At 42.8% G+C, this 24,596-nt stretch overlaps 1 protein-coding gene across 1 annotated transcript in view; it reads right to left on the reverse strand.

The window, feature by feature from the left end:
* Nucleotides 1–646: 646 nt before the first annotated feature.
* The window catches only part of LOC310960026 (protein tweety homolog 3-like), a 25,756-nt gene continuing 1,806 nt past the window's right edge, over nt 647–24,596 (reverse strand). Inside the window, exons 2-15 of the mRNA XM_083931617.1 lie at nt 24,271–24,457; nt 16,974–17,170; nt 12,528–12,639; nt 12,212–12,432; nt 11,618–11,713; nt 11,390–11,462; nt 11,178–11,253; nt 10,039–10,094; nt 9,796–9,888; nt 9,466–9,558; nt 9,249–9,385; nt 7,199–7,372; nt 5,391–5,466; nt 647–3,639 (exon numbers count right to left, since the gene is read on the reverse strand). Coding sequence (XP_083787743.1) covers nt 3,505–3,639; nt 5,391–5,466; nt 7,199–7,372; nt 9,249–9,385; nt 9,466–9,558; nt 9,796–9,888; nt 10,039–10,094; nt 11,178–11,253; nt 11,390–11,462; nt 11,618–11,713; nt 12,212–12,432; nt 12,528–12,639; nt 16,974–17,170; nt 24,271–24,396 — 1,665 coding nt within the window. The 5' untranslated portion in view covers nt 24,397–24,457 and the 3' untranslated portion in view covers nt 647–3,504. The remainder of the gene's footprint in view (nt 3,640–5,390; nt 5,467–7,198; nt 7,373–9,248; nt 9,386–9,465; nt 9,559–9,795; nt 9,889–10,038; nt 10,095–11,177; nt 11,254–11,389; nt 11,463–11,617; nt 11,714–12,211; nt 12,433–12,527; nt 12,640–16,973; nt 17,171–24,270; nt 24,458–24,596) is intronic.

Consider the following 24,596-nt stretch of genomic DNA (forward strand, 5'->3'; position numbering starts at 1 on the left):
TAAGGATGAACCCTGGGTGCCTCCCTAGGGAGGAGTTCCAGGCACGTCCAGCTGGGAGGAGGCCTCGGGGAAGACCCAGGACCAGGTGGAGAGATTAGATCTCCACACTGGCCTGGGAACGCCTCGGGATCCCCCAGTTAGAGCTGGTTAATGTGGCCCGGGAAAGGGAAGTTTGGGGTCCCCTGCTATAGCTGCTGCCCCCGCGACCCGACCCCGGATAAGCGGATGAAGATGAGATGAGATGAGATGCCTAAAACATTTGCACGGTACTGTATACTGTATATAACTGATTGAAGCAGGAGCTGACCCTTCGATGAAATGAATTATCAGTAATAAAATGATGAAAGTTGAATTAATACGGTAGGAAAGTGTTTTCAGCGGCTGTAAAACCCTACAGGAACATTTTAATCTCATGCAAGATCTTTCAAAACCTTCCCTAAGCTCAGATGTTGCAGACCAGACAGATTCAGCGATAGCTTTATAATCTATCCAGAAACGTCAATGAGAAGATTACCACGAGTCGGACAACCTCTCTGTTTGCTCACTTGTGTTAAAAACAGCCCGTAGTCTTGATCGGTACGTTAAAGTTGCTTTAATTCCTTTTTTTAAAACATTGATTCAAGGCTGGATGATATCATTACCACAGTTTTGACATGTACATCATTAATATCTTAGTTAAACCATCAGAAAATAAAAACAGCCATAGAAAACATTGTTTGTCCGTCACATCTGGACAGAGGTGTGCCTGAAGTCCTGTAAATACCACATATACACACAAACACCTGCTTACTCTTACACACGAGCGTGGGTCTTTTTGAAGTCAGACTCTACCAGGAAAGGGTCGCACAGGAATTCAAATACAACTTTAATTCAGGTGTGCAGACTACACTGGAATAGTTTTATTAAAACGTTGCAAGACAGAGAGTCATTCACCATTAATAAGAGAGGAAAAACGCTGCTCTTGCCTTTATTCTCCTACAAAACAGCTAGCTATTATTTTACCTTTAAAGTTGGATTTTTACAAGACAGAAAGAAATAAAAACATGTGATATGAAGAGTGTTGTAAGAGTTTAAAAACATTATGAAAGGCCATTAATCAGTGACTAGTCCCACAGATCTTAATATTGTTTGCATGTATGGTGAAAAACAAAAAACACTGTAAAGGACTAGACCATAGGTAGCATTGTTACCATAACATGGACATTTTATTTCTAGTAAAATCACACATGTAAGATTGTCTCGCTGACACGAGAAGTGGTCATTGATTAATAATCAAATATTAAAATGCTGTACAGGGATGGTGGTCCAAAGGTGTTTGAATGTTAGGGCTCTGCTCACTCAGCTAATTACAAGAGTGCAAGTTTCTCTGAAATGTGGTTACTACCAACTACATCACCCATAATGCAAATGGTTATCAGTGTGATGTCACCGCCGTGGGAGGGGCGTGCAGTTACTACAGCTCTACATGTGAATGTAAACAGGACAAAAGTAGGGAACTGTACGAAAATGTGACGTGTGTGTGTGTGTGTGTGTGTTGGATGTGTATGTCTGTACAGCATGTACGTGTGTGTGTGTGTGTGTGTGTGTATTGAATGTGTATGTCTGTAGAGCATGTACGTGTGTGTGTGTGTGTTTGTGTGTGCGTATGAGGGCATGCGCGGCGTCTGTGTAGAAATGACTCAGGCTAGATAGGCCGGCCCTTGCTTGATGCCATGTCAGACACACTGATCACTGTACTTACACACAGTAACACTGAGATAGAGCAATAGCCAATCACGCTGCAGTGATGTCACACACACAGGATCACAAATACGGCTTTTATACACTGTACAGTTTTAGAGCGGGAGGAAACACCACTGGCAGTGTCCCGGGCAGTGTGTTTTACTTCTCCATCTTGCAAAGTCACCTTGAAGAGAATTTGTGCTTGTGGGTAAAAAAATAATAAGAAGAATAATAATAAAGAAAAATAGGTCGATTGAGGGTCACCAGCCAACAAAAGAAAAGCACAATAAACAGTATCGTATAAGAAACAGAATACTACTTGGTCACAGTATCACATCCTGAATTCAGCTTATGATTAAACATAAAAAAAACACCCACTTTCCTTCATTTTGTAACACTTTTACGTAACATTATTTATCAAGGACGTGATTTGTTTTTCCAGGATTCGGGACACAACTTCCATTCAGTAACGATGGAAAGCTGTTTTAGTTTTACTGCTTTTTATATATTCCTGATCACATCCCTGAATGAAATCAAAACAAACCATTAAACCATTAAAAAAAAAAAAGAAAATCCGTCCCTCCTCAGTCCTGTTGGTCTTTCGGGACCTCGACTGGCTTACATAGCACCTGGCAAATGTGTAGTCACAATTTTCCGTGAGTCTTATATTTCTGTCCGCCATTTTCCTTTTTCAAGTGTCTTTCCCTTTCCTGTTGTATTTACAGTCAGATACAGGCGGATATTTCCCCTTGTTTGAGACATGGAGGCAGTAGGAGAGGACAGAATCAGGCATCCCTCATTATTCAGAGTTTTTTGGCACAGGTTGAGCCTTCTTATGTCCCTTGACTCTTGCTCCGATTCCAAAAACAGTTATTCCACAACAGGATTCCTGGCTCATGTTCAAAATGCATTAATCTACACGTGTACTGCATTTGCACTTTAACAGATACGGAGATTCAAGTCTTAGTTAGACGACGATGTTAAGATAAAGAGGATGTGGACTGTTTCTATCTAAACATGGCTTTCTAATTCACTGGCTTATTATTTATACAGATGTGTCCACGGATTTGTGTGTGTTTGTAGAAGAGATACAGCGAATAGTTTCCAGGATAAACACGCAGCACACCACATTACCAGTAATGATTCAACAGTCGACTTCTCATGAAATCAGAATAAAGCACACGTTTACTATTTACAGGTCTGTACAGTGTGTGTGTGTGTGTGTGTGTGTGTGTGTGTGTGTGTGTGTGTGTGTGTGTGTGTGTGTGTGTGTGTGTGTGTGTGTGCGTGTGCGAGTGTCTGCTCTAAATGTAAAAGGGTTTTGAGTGGTGGGAGCTGTCTCCACTGGGGGGCAGTGTACGGGATCCCAGTGGCGTGGGAGAGTATTGAAAAGTAGAAGAAGAAACTGGAAGGCGCTTCAGTTGCTGTGCATTGTGGGTATGCGGGCTGATCGAGCAGCTCGGGATGTGTCCATTAAGAAGATGAGCAAAACCTGTAAACTTCTGCTATTGGCTTTTAAACTTTTGGATCATTTTGGGTGAGAAGTGGAAGTCGACCTTCAAAGTGCAGTCCTTTCTGAGGTGCTTGGTTGATGAGTTCTGAGTCTGTGTTGTTTCTGGTGAACCGGTCTGTGTTGGTGAATTTCAGCGGACCTTGACGAGCCGGGGTCCCGTTGGGTGTTTTTCAACGCTCTGCTCTGGTGAACGCTGAGTTGGATCTTGTTATTAGCTGTAAAAACTGGATTTAGGCAGTACTGGGGGTGGACTGGTGTGGTTCTGGTCTCTAGTGGACTGAGGACTGTGGTCGGGCAGTGGGGTGAGGCCGGCTAGCCGGGTCCAGTTGGTCGTTGGGAACGGAGCGTCGGTTCTGGTCCGGTCGGGCAGTGGCAAGGTACTTGGCTCTCATACTGGAGGTGTACTGAAGAGATGGAGGACAGTGAGGAGAAGAGGAGGGAGTGGAAAGAAGACAACCAGAGGGAGAAATCGAAGTGGGAAACGATTAAAAGGGGGAGAGAAGATAACAAGAAGAGAAGAAGAGGAAAACGTGTGTATTATGATCAAGCCTTATTTACACTGAAGAATAAAATAATTACACCTGAATTATGTACATTAGATCAGGAAATGAGATGATTGCATGAGCTAGATAGATAGATAGGTAGATAGATAGATAGATAGATAGATAGATAGATAGATAGATAGATAGATAGATAGATAGATAGATAGGTAGATGGATAGATAGATAGATAGATAGATAGATAGGTAGGTAGATAGATAGGTAGATAGGTAGGTAGGATTACGACGTGTGAGAACAAACACAAACAGATACAGCAGAAATAATGTGACCAGTCATTTGGACAGCCGGGGGTTTGATTACAACAGTTATTTGTTATTTGTTACATAACAGCTGATTAGCTCTGGATGATGTTATTGTAAATTAGCAGATGTGGTCCATTTTTGTCAGTGATTTGTAGTTAGTGCTCTAGTTCTGATGTAGTTAGTTTAGCCTGGTAGGGGTGAGTGGTCTCTTGCGAGCAGCTAGCTAGTTACTGTCGGAAGGTCTTTGGTTTTCCACATCGCTGCAGACACTGATGATGGGTGAGCACTCTGGACGACGGTCCCCGCTGACAGCCCTGCCTAAATGACGAATCGTGGCCATTTTGGTGGCTGCTACGGTTCAACGGCGGAGGTGGGAAAAACGTGTGCTCCTGTTACTGTTTAATGGTGAAGGGTGAGGGGGCACAGAAACAGAGGACACATACACCTCGACAAGAAAATGCACACATAGACACACTGTGGGGACAGGAGGAAGGGGGAGCAGGAAGTTTAGAGGCTTGGGCTCAAAAATGTTCATCTTCACTGCAGGGTACGGCCAGGAATGTGTCCTAAAAAGGTGTTCAGAAGTTATAATGCTAGATGTGTGGATTACATTTTTTGTCAGTCCACAGTATTGTAGCCCCAAATGTATACATTTGATACTGCATGGAACAACATCCACAACTACAGGCCCAGCAGCAACTTGTCAGAGCCAGACTAGTCAACCTGTGGTGCAATTCAGACACCTGCAAGACTGGCAGAGCTGTCTTTTGGTATTGAAGGAAAATGTTGATGCACTCAGTTCTAACTAGTAAAAAAAGATCCCAAGCAACGATGTCTCTATACTGGTCATCTGTAGTTATGTGGTCTACACGTTCTCCTCACATGGCGCTGACAGCCACAGTGAAACCAAGCAGACTTTTTACATCAGAAATAGAGGACAACTTTGTGTCCAACATGACCCAACAATTACACTGATCAAAAGAGACAAGGCTCTCTTTTTATGCAAGCGCAAATCCTACTAACAGCAGACGTCTTTTCAAACTTCCAGTTATCCCAGGCTGCCAAAATGACCTTCATAAAGGCGATCCATGATCACGGTCTATAGTTTGAGCACAGAGGACACTTGCAGTGGTGTAGGGATAGGGGACTACCTTCCAATATCCACACTAGCATGCTATAAAAACATCAGATATAAGATACAGGAACATTTATCAACACCATGCTTCCTTCATTACATTCTAAAAGGATAAAATGCCATCCCTGTGGGTTCAGCGCTTTAGATTATTTCCCAGTTGCACTGTGGGTATTGGAAGATAGTGGAGGGAGAGTGTGTTCTAGAAAGTGTGCACTTACAGAGGGTGGAGGGGACTCCCTGCCAATCAGGGGGGTGTTCTCACACCGAGGGTTCTGAAAGTTTGCGTTCTGGCTCCTGCATTATAGAATAAGAGGTTACTGCATGTGGTCACCCTGCCACTGGTGCTCAGCTGTTGAGTTGTTGTCCATCTGTGGTCTGCTCATGATTACGACTTAATGACTTTGACAAATGGCCTCAGTAATAATTACAAGCCAGGGACTTAAGCTTGGTGGTACCATACAGCCAGGGGTTAAACACCTCTGCCATAGTCCAACATAGTTAACATTCTTCTTAACAATGCACAAAAGACAAACAGTTAGTCTCACAATGGGACACTGGCTCATTAAAATACTACTTTTATCAGTGTGTGTGTAACCACAGGAAACTGCTCTTAGACAAAATATATATATTGGTGTTTTAAAGTATTCCAAAAAATAAAATACTCACTTATTAAACTTCAAACGTCCCTTGCAAGCACAATTTAATAGCCTAATCCACCCTAATTCTTATGAGTGCAACTAAAGGAATAGGGTTCAATTGACAGTATTAATGCAAAAAAATAAGTATAGGAAAGACTAAAGTTCCCACAAGAAAAATAAGTAAAAATTACCTGAAATAGTCCAACGTTCTTAAACTTGTCAAATGTATTTTTAGCCCAGTAACTTGATATAAACAACACCCATTAATCATGATTCGGTATTTAGAGCTAAGTTTCATTTTCAAATAAAATGTAGGATATTTATACTTAAAGGACAAACAAGTGGATTTCTAAGTTGTTGTCCTTTAACTTTAAATGTATAGTTTACAGAACTGCCAAAGCATTTTTCAAGCTCTACTGTATGTTATTGAACTGATTTCCTGAACTGTTTAATGTGAATCTGGTTCTTGGGCAGCTGGTAGTCTGACTCTTGTTCTTGAATACCAGATTCAACAAGCATGGCAAGGAAGAATATATGCCACAACTGTATAATCATGCAATGATAGCTTAGCTTTGAGTAAGAGGCAAGTATCACAAAACATTCACTGTAAGTGATTACCTATCTCAGTGTCAGACCTCACACTACTCTGGTTTGGATCGAAACAGACTATCTTGTTACGTGGAAGGAAATAAATCACTCTAAATCCCTACTGTATGCTTTGGAAAATAAGTCCTCAGTATTGTTGAGCATACAGGATTTGCTAATGGCCAAAACATGAAAATCAAGGTCCTTTAATGGTACAAAATCTCCCCATGCCACAGGACTTTCAGAATACTGTACTGTCTATCTATATAATTCATTCTGCAGAGTAACAGTTGTTTCATTAGCAGCAAACACCACATAGCCGTAGTTCACAGCTAAAATAGAAGCAAGCAGTGGCAGACTAGAGTTATATATTCTTAGTTCTCTTCTTAATTATTTGTTGTATGCAGAGCAAGCAGTCCTTTGGCAAACTGTAATACGTAGCAAGCAGGGTGGAAGTATGAACTTATACTATGGCGAGTGCAGACCTGAATGATCTTTTTTTTTTAATAAGAGTGTGGACTGACACAGGCAGGCTGGCTGATACAGCAGGCAGCACTTTTTTTCTATCAGCATCAAAGGGAAAGCTAGTGAAGGGTTTTAACTCACTGAGAGAAATATTGCTGACTATGTGACACGAGGGACATGCGAACCCAACAGAGCAAAAAAAAATAGCTTTTCTCATTTATATCGCAGGCAGTGAACGTTTCTATGCTGCTAAGTCACTGGGGGGCAAGCATCAGCTACCTATGGCAGGCAGTGTATTGATCCTGCTAGCCTCTAGCTAGCGGTGGGTGCTAACTCACATGTATTCAGTGACGGGGGCATTGCTGACAGTGTGGGCTGTAGCGGGCAGGCTAGCTTCGCTACCGTAGCTGGAGCCACAGCTGTAGAGACTGGGCATGTGAACGCGGTACAGGTTATCGTGCACACCGCCCCGTGAGGTACCCGACTCGTCCTCTCCGTCTTCCTCATCCGTCCTTCAATTGGTCAGGGTAAGGGCAGGGCACGAGAGGGCATGATGGATAGGAGGGGGGAAGGTAGAGGGGAGGGAGATCCGAGAGAGACAACAGAGTGTAAACAAGTGGTTGAAGAGGAGGTTAGGAGAGGGGAAGGTGTACTTGTACTATCTGGAGTCTCCTGATACAAAAGAACATGGGTAAGGCCATGCCTTCAGCACCAAAGCAGCTGAGCAAGAGGAAAAGGAACATGGGCAGCATTCATCTACAAGTACAGCGGGGTCTCTAACATCGCTACACAGCCCAGAGGGACCCATGAAGCTGTCTTTTGTTGCTGTGTGCGGTTACATAATATTAAACTGTATGAAGATAGTAGACTCTTCGATATTCTCAGAGTTCTCGTAGTACGTAGAAACATGCAGTCATTTGCTTCATGCAGTCATCCTCTATTGACATAGAAGATTCGCTCCTGATCATTTCTGTCTATTTCAAATTGTCAGAACTGAATCAACTTTTTTTTTTTAATCGGTTTTCTTTACATCTCTTCATGCATCACTGAGTGCTCCATGAAACTTAAAGCAAAAACATCAGGAAAAAAGGAGATAACATGGCTGGTTTGGGCAAACCATTTTCAGACATAGAATGGTCAAAAATGTCAAATGGCCGGCAAAGTAACAAAATGAGGCATCAAATAAGATATGTGCTGATTTGGAAGTTGGATCTCTGGCGACAGAAATGTACTGGCTTCTACAATGTATTGGTCAACAACAAACTACATGTACATGTGCGTGTGTAGACCCTATTTTAATATAGATCTGTTTTTGGGAGGTTTACACCAGCTGTCCACATATTAACAAAGTCCCATCCTGCTTGTAATGTAAGAAGTAAGGCGGGAGGGTGCTGTATGGGGATCGTATTTAGCATGGCCCGACAGTAGGTTTACAAACACAAGGCACAACGGTAGTTATTGCATTGACTGACCACTAGATGGAGACGTTTCACTCACTTAACCAAAAAGAGCTAATCCACGCAGCCCATCAAACAGACTCAGCAGTTGCAGGACAGTCCGCCTAATATGAAACCAACCCCATGAGCAGTTATTCTTGCTGATTTCGGGGATATTATGGATTATTGCTTGAGTATTGCTGTTTAATAGCATTGCTGGTAATTCACACCCAACAAACAAGCGTAAAACACCACTATTATGGCACAGCTGTGATTCATAATTCAAATAGTTCACCAGAGTGACACTCCTCACTGCATTTGTTTAAGCCTGGAGCTCTTTGCACTGGTTTTACCAAATAATTGTTTGTTTGTTTGTTTGTTGGAATAGCTATTTGAACGGGCCGTTTATCCGACCATAACATATCGCACCATCATTCACTGAAGCCCAAAGCATTTCCAAATCAGGACAGGGAGAGAGGAGGAAGGGACGGAACAGAAGGAGGAAGTGGGGCACAGAAGAAAAAAACAAAACGTGGTGATACACAATCTAACACAAAACTGGTGCTCCATGTCCACAGCGGAGAAAAGAAAAGGAGAGATAAGTACAAACACGGAAACAAACAATCAGCCAGACTGGCAGTGCTAACAGCAAACAATAAAATGAACAAAACTTGCAGAGAAAACTGGATGGATGCAAAGACAGGCAGGAAGACGTACAGAAGGATTCAACAGCTCAGGAGGCAAAAACACTTGAAGAATGACATGCATGGGCACCGAGTAGAATCTTTATGGGCTTTCCACTGTTTTCAGGTCATAAGATGAATTTAGTTAAACAATTACGAAGATAGAACTAGTAACATGTTAGCTGTTAGTGTACAGATTAATTAAGAGATCGATTTAGAAATGAAAAGGCTTGTGTGTGCTTGTGAGAGACTGTATGTGTGTGTGTTACCTCTTGCCGGGCCAGGTATGTGGCACACTGCACACAATGGAGGAGAACATCAAAGCAGTGACGAATGAGAAGAGAACCAGGTAGATGACACCCTCCACCCCGTCATAACACAGCCCAGTCAGTGCCTGGACGTAGTCCTACGTGGAGGAGTCAGTTGTTAAGAAAGTCTTGGATTTGAGGAGTTCTCTCTTCCAACACAACGCACAAAGTGACTCACCATGTGTAGGCTGCGACAGTCGACCAGAGCGGTCAGCTGGTGGAGACCAACCTCAGTGGAATTCAGCACAGACTGGATTTGCTCGAGACTCCCCTACACACAAGAAGAAAAGGTTACACATGCATGCTCAAATATAGTTATCCGCCTTCATGTACATCACACACACCAGATAAACACGTGGCACTTTCATAACAGCCACTTTCATCACGCTCCCACTAACGCAAATCCACTCATCCGTGAAAATAAAGACCTACAGATCATTGCGCACACAAGCACACACACAAACACACAGGCACACACACACAAACACACAAGCAAACGCACACACACCTTGGTGTTGGCATAATCACGTGTTGCTGATCTCAGTAGCTCTGCCACATCATCCTGCATCTCCACCAATGCTTTGTGACTCCCTGACAGCCTCTAAAAAATATGACGAGAGACACAAGAGACACAAACAAAACACACACACAAATATACCTTTTGGTTATTTGGTTTAAGTAGGTAAATGAGAAAAAGGGAATGTATTCTATAAAAACCAAAAGAGCAACTACAACAAGAGGGTGACGTTACCTGCTGGAAGGGGTTGATTTGACCAGGGCTGCACCTCAGGTAATACTGCAGGATATCTGGGAGTGAACCGATACAAACACATTAATAATATAATAACATTTAAAATATATGTGCGGTCTGGTGACCCAATTATTGTGTAGAATCTGTGTGTGTGTGTGTGTGTGTGTGTGTGTGTGTGTGTGTGTGTGTGTGTGTGTGTGTGTGTGTGTGTGTGAATCATTCCTGGTAGTCCTGTGCCTGTTCAGGCCGGAGGGTGTGTATTACAGAGGCAACATCTGTGCTCTGCAGAGCGGACACAACTGACAGACAACAGAACTCATTAGATGGGAAGAGGGAAGTGATGGAAGTTGAGAAGAAGAAAGAGAGCAATTCAGAGGTAACGAGGGATATACAGGGATGAAGAGGGAGAACAAATCAGATAATGATCCTAATTGAAAAAGCCAAAATGTGCTCCGAAGATTTATTCTTTTTACATTCAGGACAGGCAGGAGGAAGAGTGAGGGGTAGGGTGGAGGGAGTGGGGAGTGTGTAGCAGGATTGCTGATGCATTGCAGTCAGCAGAAAGCGAGTAAGAGCTTTTAGATACCAGAGTGTCAGTCAAACACAATCCCCTTGGATACACACTCATACTTACAAAGACGCACACACTTGTTTCTTAAAATAGAATCGACATGTCAGGGTGAGATTTAACTGTCAGTGTGAATACTAAAGTCTATTCAAGATGATTTTTGCCTATTTTTCAACCTACAGTATCTGCCTCTGAGCCGTCCATTGACCAATCATATCTTATTCCTTCATCAACACGACTAATCCCACAATATAAACTGTGGTGTCTTGCTACAGCAGTGGAGAGCCTAAACCATCCCCAGTTGTCATGAATATGAGCCGCTGTGAAATGGGAATGGTACACATAATCTTTGCCTTTTTTTCCCTTACGAAATACTGGTCTGTTTTATCTCATCAGGCCTCTAAAAATACTCAAAACAATGGGAGAAGGTAAAAATAGTCTTTGGATGAAGACAAGAGGCTGCAGGTAGACGCGGCTTTGTTTTTAGGATTCCTTTACAAGCCTTTCAGCACAAAAACCTCACATACGGCTGCTGCCAGTTCACTGGTTCTGTATTTTCTTGTCTGCATACCTTGGTTGATGACAGCATTTTCCTTGGTTACCCTGGTGATGTAGGTATCCGGGGAAACGCAGAAGTCGCTGGCTGACTGTAATAGGGTAAGCACACATGACACATCATTCTACAGTAACATCCACGCTGAACACACTCGCTCGAGCAGTGGTAAAAAGATTACATCATTGCAGAGCCAGAGAGCTCAACGATGTTGCCATGGTTACACTTACAGCAGCAACAGCCAGTTCCAGGCCGAGAGAACCCCAGCTGATTATCAGAGTCAAAACACCCAGCAGACACACTCTGAAGGACAGAAAAACACATATTTATGAAGTCGAGATTCAGCTTTCAAACATGAAGTGCTTCACACAGTTTCAACAGACCCAGATTCAGAGTTTACAAAGGCTTTGGCTCGTCCAATAGGAGCAACTTTTGGGGCATGATGTAAAGTCGCTTACCCAATCAGAGTGCCTCTAGAGTTGCGTATCAGGCCAAAGAGCACCAGAAGACAAATGAGTACATCAAACAGCAGCAGGCCAAGATACCCCAACCACCTGTAAACATACATTACATACACATTTACCACAGTTTTATACAAATAGAGGATATCCCAAAACACATCAGCCACAAAGCAGAGGATCTTAGTCTTTTGGGGCTGAGCCAATGCATCCTTTAACATACATCATTTAGAGCACATAACATAGTTTGTTAGAATCAGTTAATATATTTGCATATGGTTTTCTTTTCTATGACCTACGCCAATGCTGATTATTTAGGGCAGAGAGCAGGGCAGACAGTGGCAGATAGGTTTATATGCCAATATCATGTTGCTGTTGTTGTTTTTGTGCATCTAATAAAACTAAAGGATTTAATAATAATAATATTTAAGACACAAAATTGCTGAATTTAACATGTATTTATGTTGCATTGTCTCTGTTTAGTCTGTGATCAGTTGTGGGCTATAACTCGCAGCATAGTTTTGAAAATGTGTCATTTTCAAAACCTTCCCTTGTTGCGTGGACAGTCATCTATCACTACTTGTTACAACTGACCTGTAAAAATCAAAAGCCTCTGTCTTGCGGGCTAAGTCCTCCAGTGAAATGTCAGTATTGGACCAGAAGGGAACATCCACCATCAGCCTCACAAGCTCGTCCAGCTGTCCCTGCAGCTTCTGGACGATGGACACGTAGTCCGTCTGCTCCTGGAAGGCCGTCTCCAACCCAACCAGGCTCTCCTCCACCGTCTGGTTTAAGGCTAGGGCACTGTCTGACACCTGGACATTCACGGCAGAGAGAAATTTACCATGAAACTGCCATGAATCACATGCTTATTTTTTTTTATTGGGTCATGAGACAGCAGGGAACTTACCAGTTTCTCCACCCCGGACACAGTGCGGTTGGCATGACGGAGGGAGTACGCCAAACGATTGGCTCCATCACTCGACTCCCCATTTCCGTAGAATCCTACAGCAATGCCAGCGCTGGGAGGCAGAAAACAGCAAGTGCCAAGTTTTAACACAATGACTAATTCAACCATCGGATGGCATCAAATTAATCAATAATTCATTCAATGATAATTTTTTTTCTCCTCCTTCCTTTCTCACAGTGACACATGCACAAACACAACAAAACTGCAGCAGAGTGAAGTTATTACATGCAGTTCCTCTGCTAACCAGCAACAGGCGGCGCTGAGCTCTTTGCTTTGGTGTCACCCTCCGGCCTGAACAGGCACAGGACTACCAGGAATGATTCACACACACACACACACACACACACACACAGATTCTACACAATAATTGGGTCACCAGACCGCACATAATATGATCCTTCTGCAGCTCTGCATCCACATTCACACATGACACATGCTACAATATCTGAGGTTCCTGGTCCCAACTCTCTTTCTTCAAAAACCTTGTACTCCTTAACCAAGTGCACACCACAAATAACCCCTTGCCCACCCAACAACACCACCACCACCACCATCACCACAGCCATCACTTTCTTTATATCTAACCCTGTTCCCCCACACAGCCCCTCCCCACTATGCTCTTATTTTCTCACTCTTGCCGTCCCCTCTTTTCTCTTTGTTTACTGTATGTGTGCAGATGCGCATGTGTGTGTATGACTGCACTCTTTGTATTGATGATGTCTCTGAACACTAACTAACAGACAGATTTGTAGAGGGAAATTTATGGCCACTGTTAAGGCAATTCATTCTAGCCCATTAGATCTTAAGTAGCCCAGTGTATTACAGCTGGTTTACACACACACACGCCTTTGTGCATGAGTGTGAGTGCGTTTCAGAGCTTTTACGAGGAACTTTATGTACACGTGAGATACAACACGGATTGGGAGGGAAACAGACTTGACGAGAGAAAAGGCCCATTAATGTGAGTATGTTCTCTTTTATCTGTGCACATCCCCACCCATCCCTGCCTCCCACCATCTTACTCCAACCTCCATCTCAGTTTTACCAGTATCATCTTCCTCCACTCCTGTTTACTCATCCTCCTCTCCTCTCCTCTCATGCCACTCCTTTCTCTCTCTCCCCTCCCCACCGCTCTGTGCTCCTCTCTCAATGAGCTTTATCTCGCTGGTTTAATACCTGCTGTTCCTATCAGTGGGTTTCATGGCTTTAACAGCTTAGCTATGATACTTCAAAGGGGTGAGGGCAGTTAGGCAAATGTTCAGAAGTCAAATAAATTACAGCAAATATTGTCTAACTTAGCTCTCATAAAAAAAAAAACAAAGTTCAACTTTTTGGAAAGCAGTAACGCCCTACTGATGCACCTCATGCTTCCCAGGCGGCAAAAGATGCAGCATATACTGTACAACATTTTTTAACTCAGAGATGGAGCGCTGCTGAAGTCTCTGCTTCAGTCCCATTTTCAGCTGAAATGGACTGACATAGCTACAAATGTCTGGCGGCACTGTTTATAGCTGGAGCTCAGTAAATGAGACAGTAATGTTGTTGTCAGTCAAAATTAGGTCCATGATGAGTTCAAGTGAATCCACAATGCAAATGCATCCAGTTAGTGGTTCAGCCAAATGATATGTCTGATTTAAACTCAGTACTAAAAGTGCTCCATCGGCATCCATCAACCGCTTGTCCCTAACGGGGTCGCGGAGGGGCTAGAGCCAAACCCAGCTGACAGGGGTACACCCTGGACAGGACGCCAGTCTAACGCAGGACACATTGAGACAAACAGAGACAGATAACAGATCACACTCACACCTACGGGCAAGTTTTGGATTTGTTTTTTGATTCATCAATTAACTAAATTCATTAATTAATGTCTTTGGACTGTGGGAGGAAGCCAAAGAACCCAGAGAGAATCCACGCAGAGAAAATGCAATCTTCACACAGAAGGTCCTCCAGCCGGGATTCGAACCAGCAAAAAGCTTGCTGTGCCGCGATAGTGCTAACCACCACACCACTGTGTAGTCACAAAATCATCAAACATCGATAGACTGGCGTCCTGTCCAGGGTGTACCCCGCCTCACGCCCAATGTCAACTGGGATCGGCTCCAGTCATTGTCATTGAGTGTTAGACCTGTCAGTTACATTGATTCAGTGCAGAGTGCAACAGCATCCCTGGCCTCATGTCACCTTACATAAAAAATGGAGTTCCAGACGGTGTGACATATGGTTTTTAAATCTGGGTAAAAGAAAGCACTGATATTGGATGAGTCCTTAGTATCGGCCGAAACTCTGAGTTGACGTATCAGATTTATCAGACAGGATTGATTGTGTAACGGGGGCGGGACTAGATAAGCTTTTGCTTCTCCTGCTTTCTTTTTCGGTCATGTGAATTGTAAACTAAGATAGTGTATGATGGTGATTTATGTAACTGACATGCCCGAAATAAACAAATACATAAATAAATGTATCCCCAATTATTTTTGTTATTGAGTAATCTCTGAATCACGTGTTTGTGTTTGTGGCCAACAATCTGAAGCCCATTTTATTCTTGATCAACGGGAACTATTTTTTTCTTAATAATTGACTGAGAAAATTATTATTTTATAATCAAAACTTTTAATTTTTTATGTTGATCGACTAATCCATCGACTTATCATATATATACGTAGCACAATAATAAACACCTACAACAAATACAGCTTCTATAAAGATCTAAACACACTGCACCTGCACACAAATGGAGGAAGTCCACATGTGGCTGGTGTGCCAAAAATAAATTATGATGTCATATTAAATTGTGGACAAAGAATCGCATGAATACACCCGCAGGCACACACACACACACACACACACACTCTCTTTCTCTCTCTCTCTTGCTCTCTCTCACACACACACACACACACACACACACACACACACACACACACACACACACACACACACACACACACACACACACACACACACACACACACACACACACTTATATCCATATCAAATATTCAATAATAAACATTATAGTTAATCATAAAATATTAAAAGCTGCAAAAAAAGAAAAGAAAACACTCTTCAGCACTGAGTCACGCGAACACACACACACACACACAGACTCAGCTCCCTCCAACTGTATAATTCATTTCTCGTCTCTGCATCAAATCTGCTTCTGTCTCCATGGCAACCTTTCTAGGGCAGGGAGAAGGCAGATCAGAGAGAAATAACAAATAACAGAGGGAGACTAAAAGAGAGAAGGGAAACAACGTCTGGAGAGGGAAAGTAGGAAAGTGATGAGGGAGTAAATAAAAGAGTATGTAATTTGTATGTTTTGTGTGATCCTGTGAGCAGAGTCCAACCCAGTATCTGCTGCTGGGTCAATGGGGTGAAAGATTTCAGTGTACACAGTCTTCACAGCCAGATAAACACAAACAGAGGAGTGTAACCACCTGACCGGCTCCCAGTCAGTCACACCAACAAGACCGAGTGGACTTGATTGGTGTACTGTAGATTTACAATCACTATGTACTGTACATATGGCTGCTGTACAGTGAAAACATTGTATCTTAACATGCCATGCTTAAGGGCCCCTCAGTAGTACCCGGGAGGTAAACTGGAACCTCTGCAGCTACCAGTCCATACTTTGCAATTCAGTCTCTTTATTACCTGCTCTGGTGATAGACAGGAGTGACGCGCAGCAATGGCCCCTATCTGGACTCAAACTTGGGAGGTTGTAGTTATGTATACCTCTGACACTCACACTATTTTTATTTTCGATTTTGGGGGGGTTGGTGGAGCGGAAAAATGTAACAGTTAAATGAATGCTTTGACTGTGACAGAAGAAGGGGATGTAAGTATCATGATATCAAGGCCATTCCCATCCACTTTCGTTGCAACTTCTCAACCTGCTCCGAACATAAAAAGAGTTATTGAGTTTTTGTTTGCATCTCCCCACCATTTTTTACATGCACATTTAAATAGGCATCCAAACAGGAGGTCGTCACATCACATCACTGATAATGCAAGGAAACTGACAGCACCATGTCTGCACATAATGATAGTATGGGTAACATTGTGACCCAAACATGGTCTCTATCTTGTGCAGCTGTAGGTTTATGTTCAATACAGCTGTACAGCAACAGGCTGTGTAATGCAGAGTTAGCAAATCAGTGGCAATCCACGTAAATCCCCAGAGAAAAGTTAAAGACTCCAATTAAGGCTACAGGAGGATTCCTTGAATTTGGGAGAATAATTAAATATATTGTTCTTTATCTTTACTCAGTCAACCCTTCTTAATAAAGTAAATCTTATTGTCGCAGTGGTTGCAGGGGAAAAGGAGGATGAATTCAAATACACACAACTTTATTTAGACGTGTTACTTTAATGGAGATAACCTCTCACCTGCAGACGAGCGTGGCGATGATGACGCACCAGGCGGTGCAGCAGCAGTCAGGGCTGGGCTGCTGGGAGTGCGTATGGGAGTGAGAAGAGTCGTCACTCTTGCGTCGCCGGCAGCAAAGCCAGAATGAGTAGAAGAGGAGGAAGAGGAGGTCCAGGCCCAAACACAGCAACGCAACCGACCCGAGCAGCAAAATGGACTGGAGGGAAGAGGGATTGAGAAGAAAAACAATTAGTGGCAACAAGGCACTTATCATTTCATAATACAGTATATATACACTGTACATAAACATTTTTTGTTAAACTCTGAACTTGACTCTTTCAGTCCTTATCACAGGAGACAGTTTAGGAAGTGGCTTAAATATACAGGATGCAAATCAGCTGATATAAGCAGAAACCAGATACAAAGACAGACCACATGATTTAGTTTTTCCTGTGTAGACAGACGCACACAGATACACAAATTGCGTTCCCCTCTCCAGCTATTTGAGGCCAGAAAATAGTGGCTGTTAAATGAGTGTTTGATGGATACCATGAAAAACACATTTGCACACCATCAAACACACACACACACCTCATGGAGTGAGCGGAAGCGTTGCAGTTGGGGATCTGCGTGCGCTAGAGACCCACCACACAGATCACACACCCTCTAAAAGCTTTGATGTGTGAAAGAAGAAAGGGGCGGTGGGGGCAGACAGAAGGAGAAGTGAGGGAGGGGTAAAATCCGAACAAAAAGAAGAGTCTGGAGAGACAGAAAAGGAAGATGTGAAAGATGACGACTGAACCGAACACGAAAAATGGAGAAATGGGTACGGACAGAGACGAGGGCTGTTACACCAATTTCCGTGGAACTGATGAAATCTTTTTTTAACACACACAGACACACACGCACACAGTGCAATGTTAGTTCTGTCCCCGCTGGGACTGTCTGGAAAAGTCATTGTACTGCAGGACTGCGGAGAGACAAAGGCACGTTTCTGGAAAACCAAAGTCTCCACCTGCTAGACTACTTACAGCAGACAAAGGAATTGTGCCACAGTTCTGCTAAAAACAGCAACCGTGTGATTCTGGGGACTCCTCCGTGGATGATAACAAAATCTGGCTCCACCTCTGAGATCCTCACACACTTTATGGCTTCCTAGGATTCGTAACTGCTGTTTTTTTTTTTTAATGCTGACCTCAATTTTTCCTCACCGCCAGCCAGCAATTTTCTCACCCTGCGGCAATTTATGCACCATTATAAATAAGCGTGTGTATTTGCGTGAGAGTGTGTGCATATTCAAAAAATACATTTAATGTTTCTTATAATTTATCGGGGATGCAATCTTGACAATGTAAAGCATGATAATCTGGGGTAGATGTTCCAAAACCTGGAAATAAAGACCCCCTAAAGGGAACACAAGATGATTAAGAGTGGGAAATCAGAATTCTGATTTTCCTATAATCTTTGCATTTTTCGTCTTATGAATTACCGGATAATTTTTCCTCTTCAGGACTTGAAAAATGATCAACTAAACATGAGAAAACCTCAACTTAGCAGGAGAAGTGGCCACAATCAGTTGACATTTGAAACTGTTGACGAGGGGCAAGAAGCCAAAAATGTTGGGAACCCCTGTACAAGGGATAACAACACTTAAGAGTCTACAGCCATGCTAGCAGTTGCGTAGCTACACATTAGTGCTTTTAACTAAATGCTATCTTCAGCATGCTGACATGCCCAAAATGTCAATGCTAACTTCTTGTTTTGGCGCGTTAGAATGTTAACATTAGCTAATAAGCACTAAACACCAAGTACAGCTGAAGCTAACCGGATGTCATTAGTTGTGCAGGCATTTGATCATAAACCATTTTTAGGTAATCATCAGATCACTATTGGATAAAAGAAAATTATCATCTGAATACCATCAGTGTCTGTACAAACTGTCCTGGCAATCCATCAAATAATTGTTGTGATATGGCAGACTGAAGTGGTGGACCGACCAACAAACTGACCCACATTGCTACATGGCTCAAAACACTGGTATCTCCATTAAGAATAATTAGGGTTTTAAATGCAAACTGTGCTCTGTTGCTTATTTGAAATATGACTTCTTATCTCTGGAGCCTGATTTGGCATGCTGTTTTTCCTAGGAAATTCCTGAACTTGAGAAACATCACAGAAATAACTGTTCAGCCTAACCACTGTGTCACTGTACAGCAGGCTGATGTGCTGTCACTGGCTTGTCTTCGAAGGCACAAATCTCTTTTCACATTGAGAAACAATGCAGCCTAAGACGGTCAAGTAAAGTGTGAGCTGTGGCAGATGTATATCCAGGCTCGCAAAGGGCACTGCGTCAAATCTGGAGGGGCTACAGCCAATCCAGCCAGGCTAGTGGGTCACTAGAACACTACAGTAGAAAGGATACAATATGATGTTTAATAGGATGTGACCTGCAGTGGTGTAATGTGACATCTGAAGGGAGAGAAGTCGGCTAATCTTTTAAACAGCAGTTCAAACCACAACCTTCAGTCCCTGCAGAGGCATCGAAGTACTTCTATTGTCTGAGGTCTCCAGCTACAAGCCTACAGCAAGGAGATATTAATTACAAGCATTAAATTAACTTCAAATATCCACACTACAGGGCACCCGGGGGCTCAGTGGTTGGAGCGGGCGCCCCATGTACAGAAGTCGAAGGTCCTCGCCACAGAGGCCGGGGTTCGCATCCCTTTGCAGCCCTTTGTGGCCCTTTGCTGCATGACTCCCATTTCCTGTCAATCCCCAGCTGCTCTATCAAAAATAACGGCGTGAAAGGCCAACAAAATCATAAGAAAAAATGTTGTATTTGCACTACTCTGGGTGCAGACCATCTTTGTGAAAATAGTATAAAGTGATTTTGGCTGTATAATGATCAGTAAGGAGTAGGCTGCATTTATGTGTCAATTCTGTGTTTCTGTCATTACGACATTATTACTTTTTCATGGGAAAAACAGTTGGTAAAGCCAGGCTGAGTGAGGGGAAATCAGTTGATTGCTTTTTCCCAGACTGCTTTTCTCCAACAGGTTAAAGAAGATGAGTAAAGGATGTGAGGAGAGGATGCTGATGGGAGAGGAGGGGGAGATAAGCTCTGTAGATTCCTGGTATTATCCTGTGTTATTATCTTCAGGCTTAGAGCAAGAGACGTTGTGCAATGTTAAAGGCCTGCAGTGCTCCACTAATGCATTGTTTGATCTCTTGTGTGTTTAAAATCAATGTTAGGGCTTAATGCCATAGAGAGTAAAATGCATTAAGCTTTGCAGAAGGAAACCACACGCTATATAACGATGGATGTTTTCATGACATCCACCCATGATAAATCCTGCTATACGAGTGACAATGGGATGACACAAATACAGTGAAATAGAGGATAGTGATACGATAGGGAAGGTGTATTATTCTCATTTTGAAAGGAACTATAGGGCTGAAAAATTATTTGGTATGTGTGATAGTAAACTTAGTATCTTTGGGTTTTGTACTCTTGATGGGATAATAACAATGTGAGCTTTGGCTCTGGGAAATTAAATTCTGAATTTTGTTTTCTATTTCCTCACGCTTTATGGGGCGAAAATGGAGAAACTAAAGAAAAGAAGAATCAATAATGAAAATGATTGTTAGTTACAGTCCTATAAAACTGTTTCAGTCCATTTATAGACAATCTTTTTTCCCCGTTATTCTACTAAATTGAGTAAATGCCCATCACATTTTTAAAAACCTGTTATGATGTCTTCAAATTGCTTGTTTTTTTGTCTGACTCATAAACCCATAAGAATGCAACTTGCTGTTATAAAACAAAGACAAGCAGAGAATGCTTTGAGAAGCTGCAACAACAAGAATTAACTGAACTGAACACATGATGAACTGAACTGTTGATGTCTGGTGCATGGGCTTAATGTTAAATGTATAATCTGACTGTGAACCAGGTCTCTGCAGCCACTTCACTTTGCTCTCCCACTGAGTATGATGGCCGCTAAGATTAACTGTCAGGCTGACAAACCATCAGGGCAGATTAACCATGGATCAATTAGCTACTAATAAGCATGGTGAGCTTGGCTGTGCATGTGTGTGCGTGTGTGCGTGTGTGTGTGTACTTAGATGCAAGTTTGTGCTCATCAACAGTACTGGAGATCAGCTTGCAGGCTGGGGGAGGGGCTAAATGTTAAACGCCCAGGCACAGTGATCTACTTTCAATCTGTCCATTTAAATGTGTGTACGTGGACGCTTGTGAATGTGTGTGTCTGTGTGTGTGTTTGAGCTGACAGGATCAATCACTTCCACCTCGGTGACTTGTCCTTGCACTCTCCCTGTATGTGTGTCACACTGTAGTCGCCAGGCCTTGCCTATTATCCGACTTCTTTCCTGAGGCGCTGACTGACTGACTATTCTGCTAATATTCACCTGTACTCCTGGGGGGGGGGGGGCAGATTCCTACTTTTAAACGCACACAAAAAAAGATTCAAGAGTGGCACCTTTTGTTGTTGATCCACTTTGAACCTCTTCAAAATGCTATGAGATAATATCTTCCACTGTGCAAACTGTAGCATTCTATTCAAAATACCAATTACCGACTTACTTTCCACAGCTTGGAATATGTGTTATTACAGGTCACGTGATTCCTCTGTAATGTTCTGCAGCTGTTTGACTGTGGCTGGTAGCTGACTCTGCGATTCGACCGTAATACAAACACAGATCGACACACAAGCTATTCAAATGGCTTGCAGGACCTCAGAATAAAAGCTCCTATTTCAGCTCCTCAGGAAAAAAATAAAACTGTTTTCTTGTTAAAAAAAGAAAAAACCCCACTCAGCATCTCCAAATAAAGTCAAAGTCATCAGAGACCGACTGCTCATAAGAAAGATTGGTAAACAGTTTTTCTATTGTTTGTTTTAAAGAAAAACAATTGCATAGCATAAAGGAAAACATGAGTGAGTGAGTGAGTGAGTGAGTGTGAGAAGAAAGTTTTGAGCAGCTTCAGAGCTGAATACAAATGAACTTGTGCCAAAGCACATCAGAAAGAAAAACACTACACAGAAGAATCTCTTTCTATTGTGTGGCAGTGTGCGTGAGAGTGTGTGTTGTCCTGACGGACTTAGTGCACTGAAGGACACTGTGTTGGACCTTGTTTGCATGTGTGTGTGTGTGTGTGTGTGTGTGTGTGTGTGTGTGTGTGTGTGTGTGTGTGTGTGTGTGTGTGTGTGTGTGTGTGTGTGTGTGTGTGCATTTCTCAGCTGGATGAGTGCATGCATGAAAGCCTTTGAGACAGATATACTGAGCCAATCTAAAGACGGGCTTCAGTGAAAGAAAGAAAGAGAGCATTCTTTCACAACAGACTAAAGCCCTCCCCTTCCCACTCTCTTTCCCCCTTTCCATCCATCCCCCAATCCAATTCAACCTCCTTCTTCTTGTTCTTCTCACACTCTATCCCTCCCTCTCTCTCTCTCCCCCCGTCTAGCCAGAATTAATGATTTCACCCTGAATAGAACCCCTATATTCACTCACACACACACAATAACATACACACACACACACACACATAAAACCCCCGGAGGGAGATCTGTGACCTCACCTCAGCAAACAACACTAAGTGCTAAATACGCACTGACACAGAAAGGGAACATACTGTATATACATACAGCCAATAAAGTATGCTCAACTGCTGTATATACAGATCACACACAGACAAACATATGATCATAGTGCAGGATGCTCAGTGACATAGAAACAGCCCCGTCTGCTAAAATATGTCAGGATGTAATTAGTCTAAAAAAGAGGGTCCTTAAAATTCCAGTGGTCACACACATTGACACACACACACTCACAAAGGCCCTTAGTGCAACATTGAATAGCTCGCAGGAAGTGGCTATTTAGCAATTTAGAAGCACCTCCCATGGCTCATCGAGCCTTCTCTCTCTCTCTCTCTCCTCTCGCCTCCAATCAGTCTCTTTTTATCTTTCTCACTGCTCCTCTCTCCCTGTATCCCTCTCCAGTTCCCATCCTCCTCCCTCGTTCATGGCCGTGGGTGCCTTCCCACGCTCAGCTCTTGAACTTGCACGCCCTCCCTCCTCTCCCCCATACGTGTCAGCAAACTTCATTGAGGGGTGACTGTGGCCCATGAAATGTGGGATTCTAAACGATGTGTCTCGGCTTTATGTGGGTTCGCAGGGCTGTGTTTTCTGGTGCAGAGACCTGGAAGTCACCTCGTTTGAGGATTCAAATGAAATGCAGCAAAACTGGGCCAGAGCCCCTCTTTGGGATAGAGCTGCTCTCTAAGGCAGCGCTGCCGACTCTATCATAGAACAACTGCAATTAGTTTTATGCTTTTAATTCATTCTAATGATTGTTTTTCCTTCCTGCTTATCAATGAATCGATCAATCGTTAATCAAATAAAATGTCAGGAACGAGTTCAAATGTCCATCATAAGTTAGCCCAAGGTGGTGTCTTTGAATTGCTTGGTTTGTTCAACCAACAACATAAAGTCTCTGCGTATTCCCTTTGCCATTATGTAAATGCGGAAATTCTCTCATTTAAGTTACTGGAACCAGAAGATATTTGGCATTTAGGCTTTTTAAATAAATTTAACTTTCAATCACCACGATTATTTTTTCTCATTGGTTCCCACTCTTTTTGTCTCTGGATCTTTGGAGAGCCAAGCAAGCAATGCCTACTCGCTATCCCTCATCAGAGTGTCTAGGATGATGAGTAGGAGCCTCAGGCAGTTCATCAAAAGTGTCATTTTTAATCACTTTTAGACTCCTGAAGGGGTAAGGCTCTCCAATATTATTAAATGAAAAGGGAAATATTTGGGAAACATAAAAATAGCTTGTTTTCCTCAGAGGAAATGTTGTGTCTTTTTCTTTCCTATCTTGTTTTTCTTGCAATTCCTCACAGTTATATTGCAACCGTTATGAGTCCCAACCCCCAGGTTGAGAACAACCTGAGTATCGATTATAAATCAACTAATAAATCCTGCACTACATTTATCCATAACAATGATGGAGCAGGTAGAGTATCAGTGTCTCTATTCAAGGGCATTTCTCTCTGTGTCTCTCACACAAACACACACAGACACACACACACACACACACACACACGGCATTGATCGATGCGGGGAGGGAACCCACAACTCTGTAGTTGCAGGACAGCCTCAGCCAGTCACCACTTGGCCACTCTGCTGTGAAATTACAGTGTGGGCAGGTGGCAGGACGTGGGATGTAAAGGTGATGCTGCATGATGAAGAGGATGATGAATTCTAAGTGGGAGGTAATTATTCTCCAGTACTTTCTTACCTTCTGGTACTCAGAGTCCTCTGGTCTGAAGTCGCTGCTCACAAGCTGGAATTCGATGTTGAAATGAGGCAAGCGATGGAGCAGATTCACCCACCATGGCGGAGAATAGTTCACTACGGCCGCCATCCTGATCCAGTTACCTGCCGGCTGTCACTTCACTCTCTAAAAACAATTCCTCACACGGACACTGTAAAGAAATCCACAACCGTTGTGGGTTAACAGGGTACAGAAATGACAGAAATGCACTATTCACGCCACTTTTCATGGCATGCAGAGCTATAAAACAGACAGTATTTCATTTCACCAAGCATCTTGAGGTTTGGTCG

This window comes from Echiichthys vipera (assembly GCF_963691815.1).
Source record: "Echiichthys vipera genome assembly, chromosome: 2".
NCBI classification, from domain to species: domain Eukaryota; kingdom Metazoa; phylum Chordata; class Actinopteri; order Perciformes; family Trachinidae; genus Echiichthys; species Echiichthys vipera.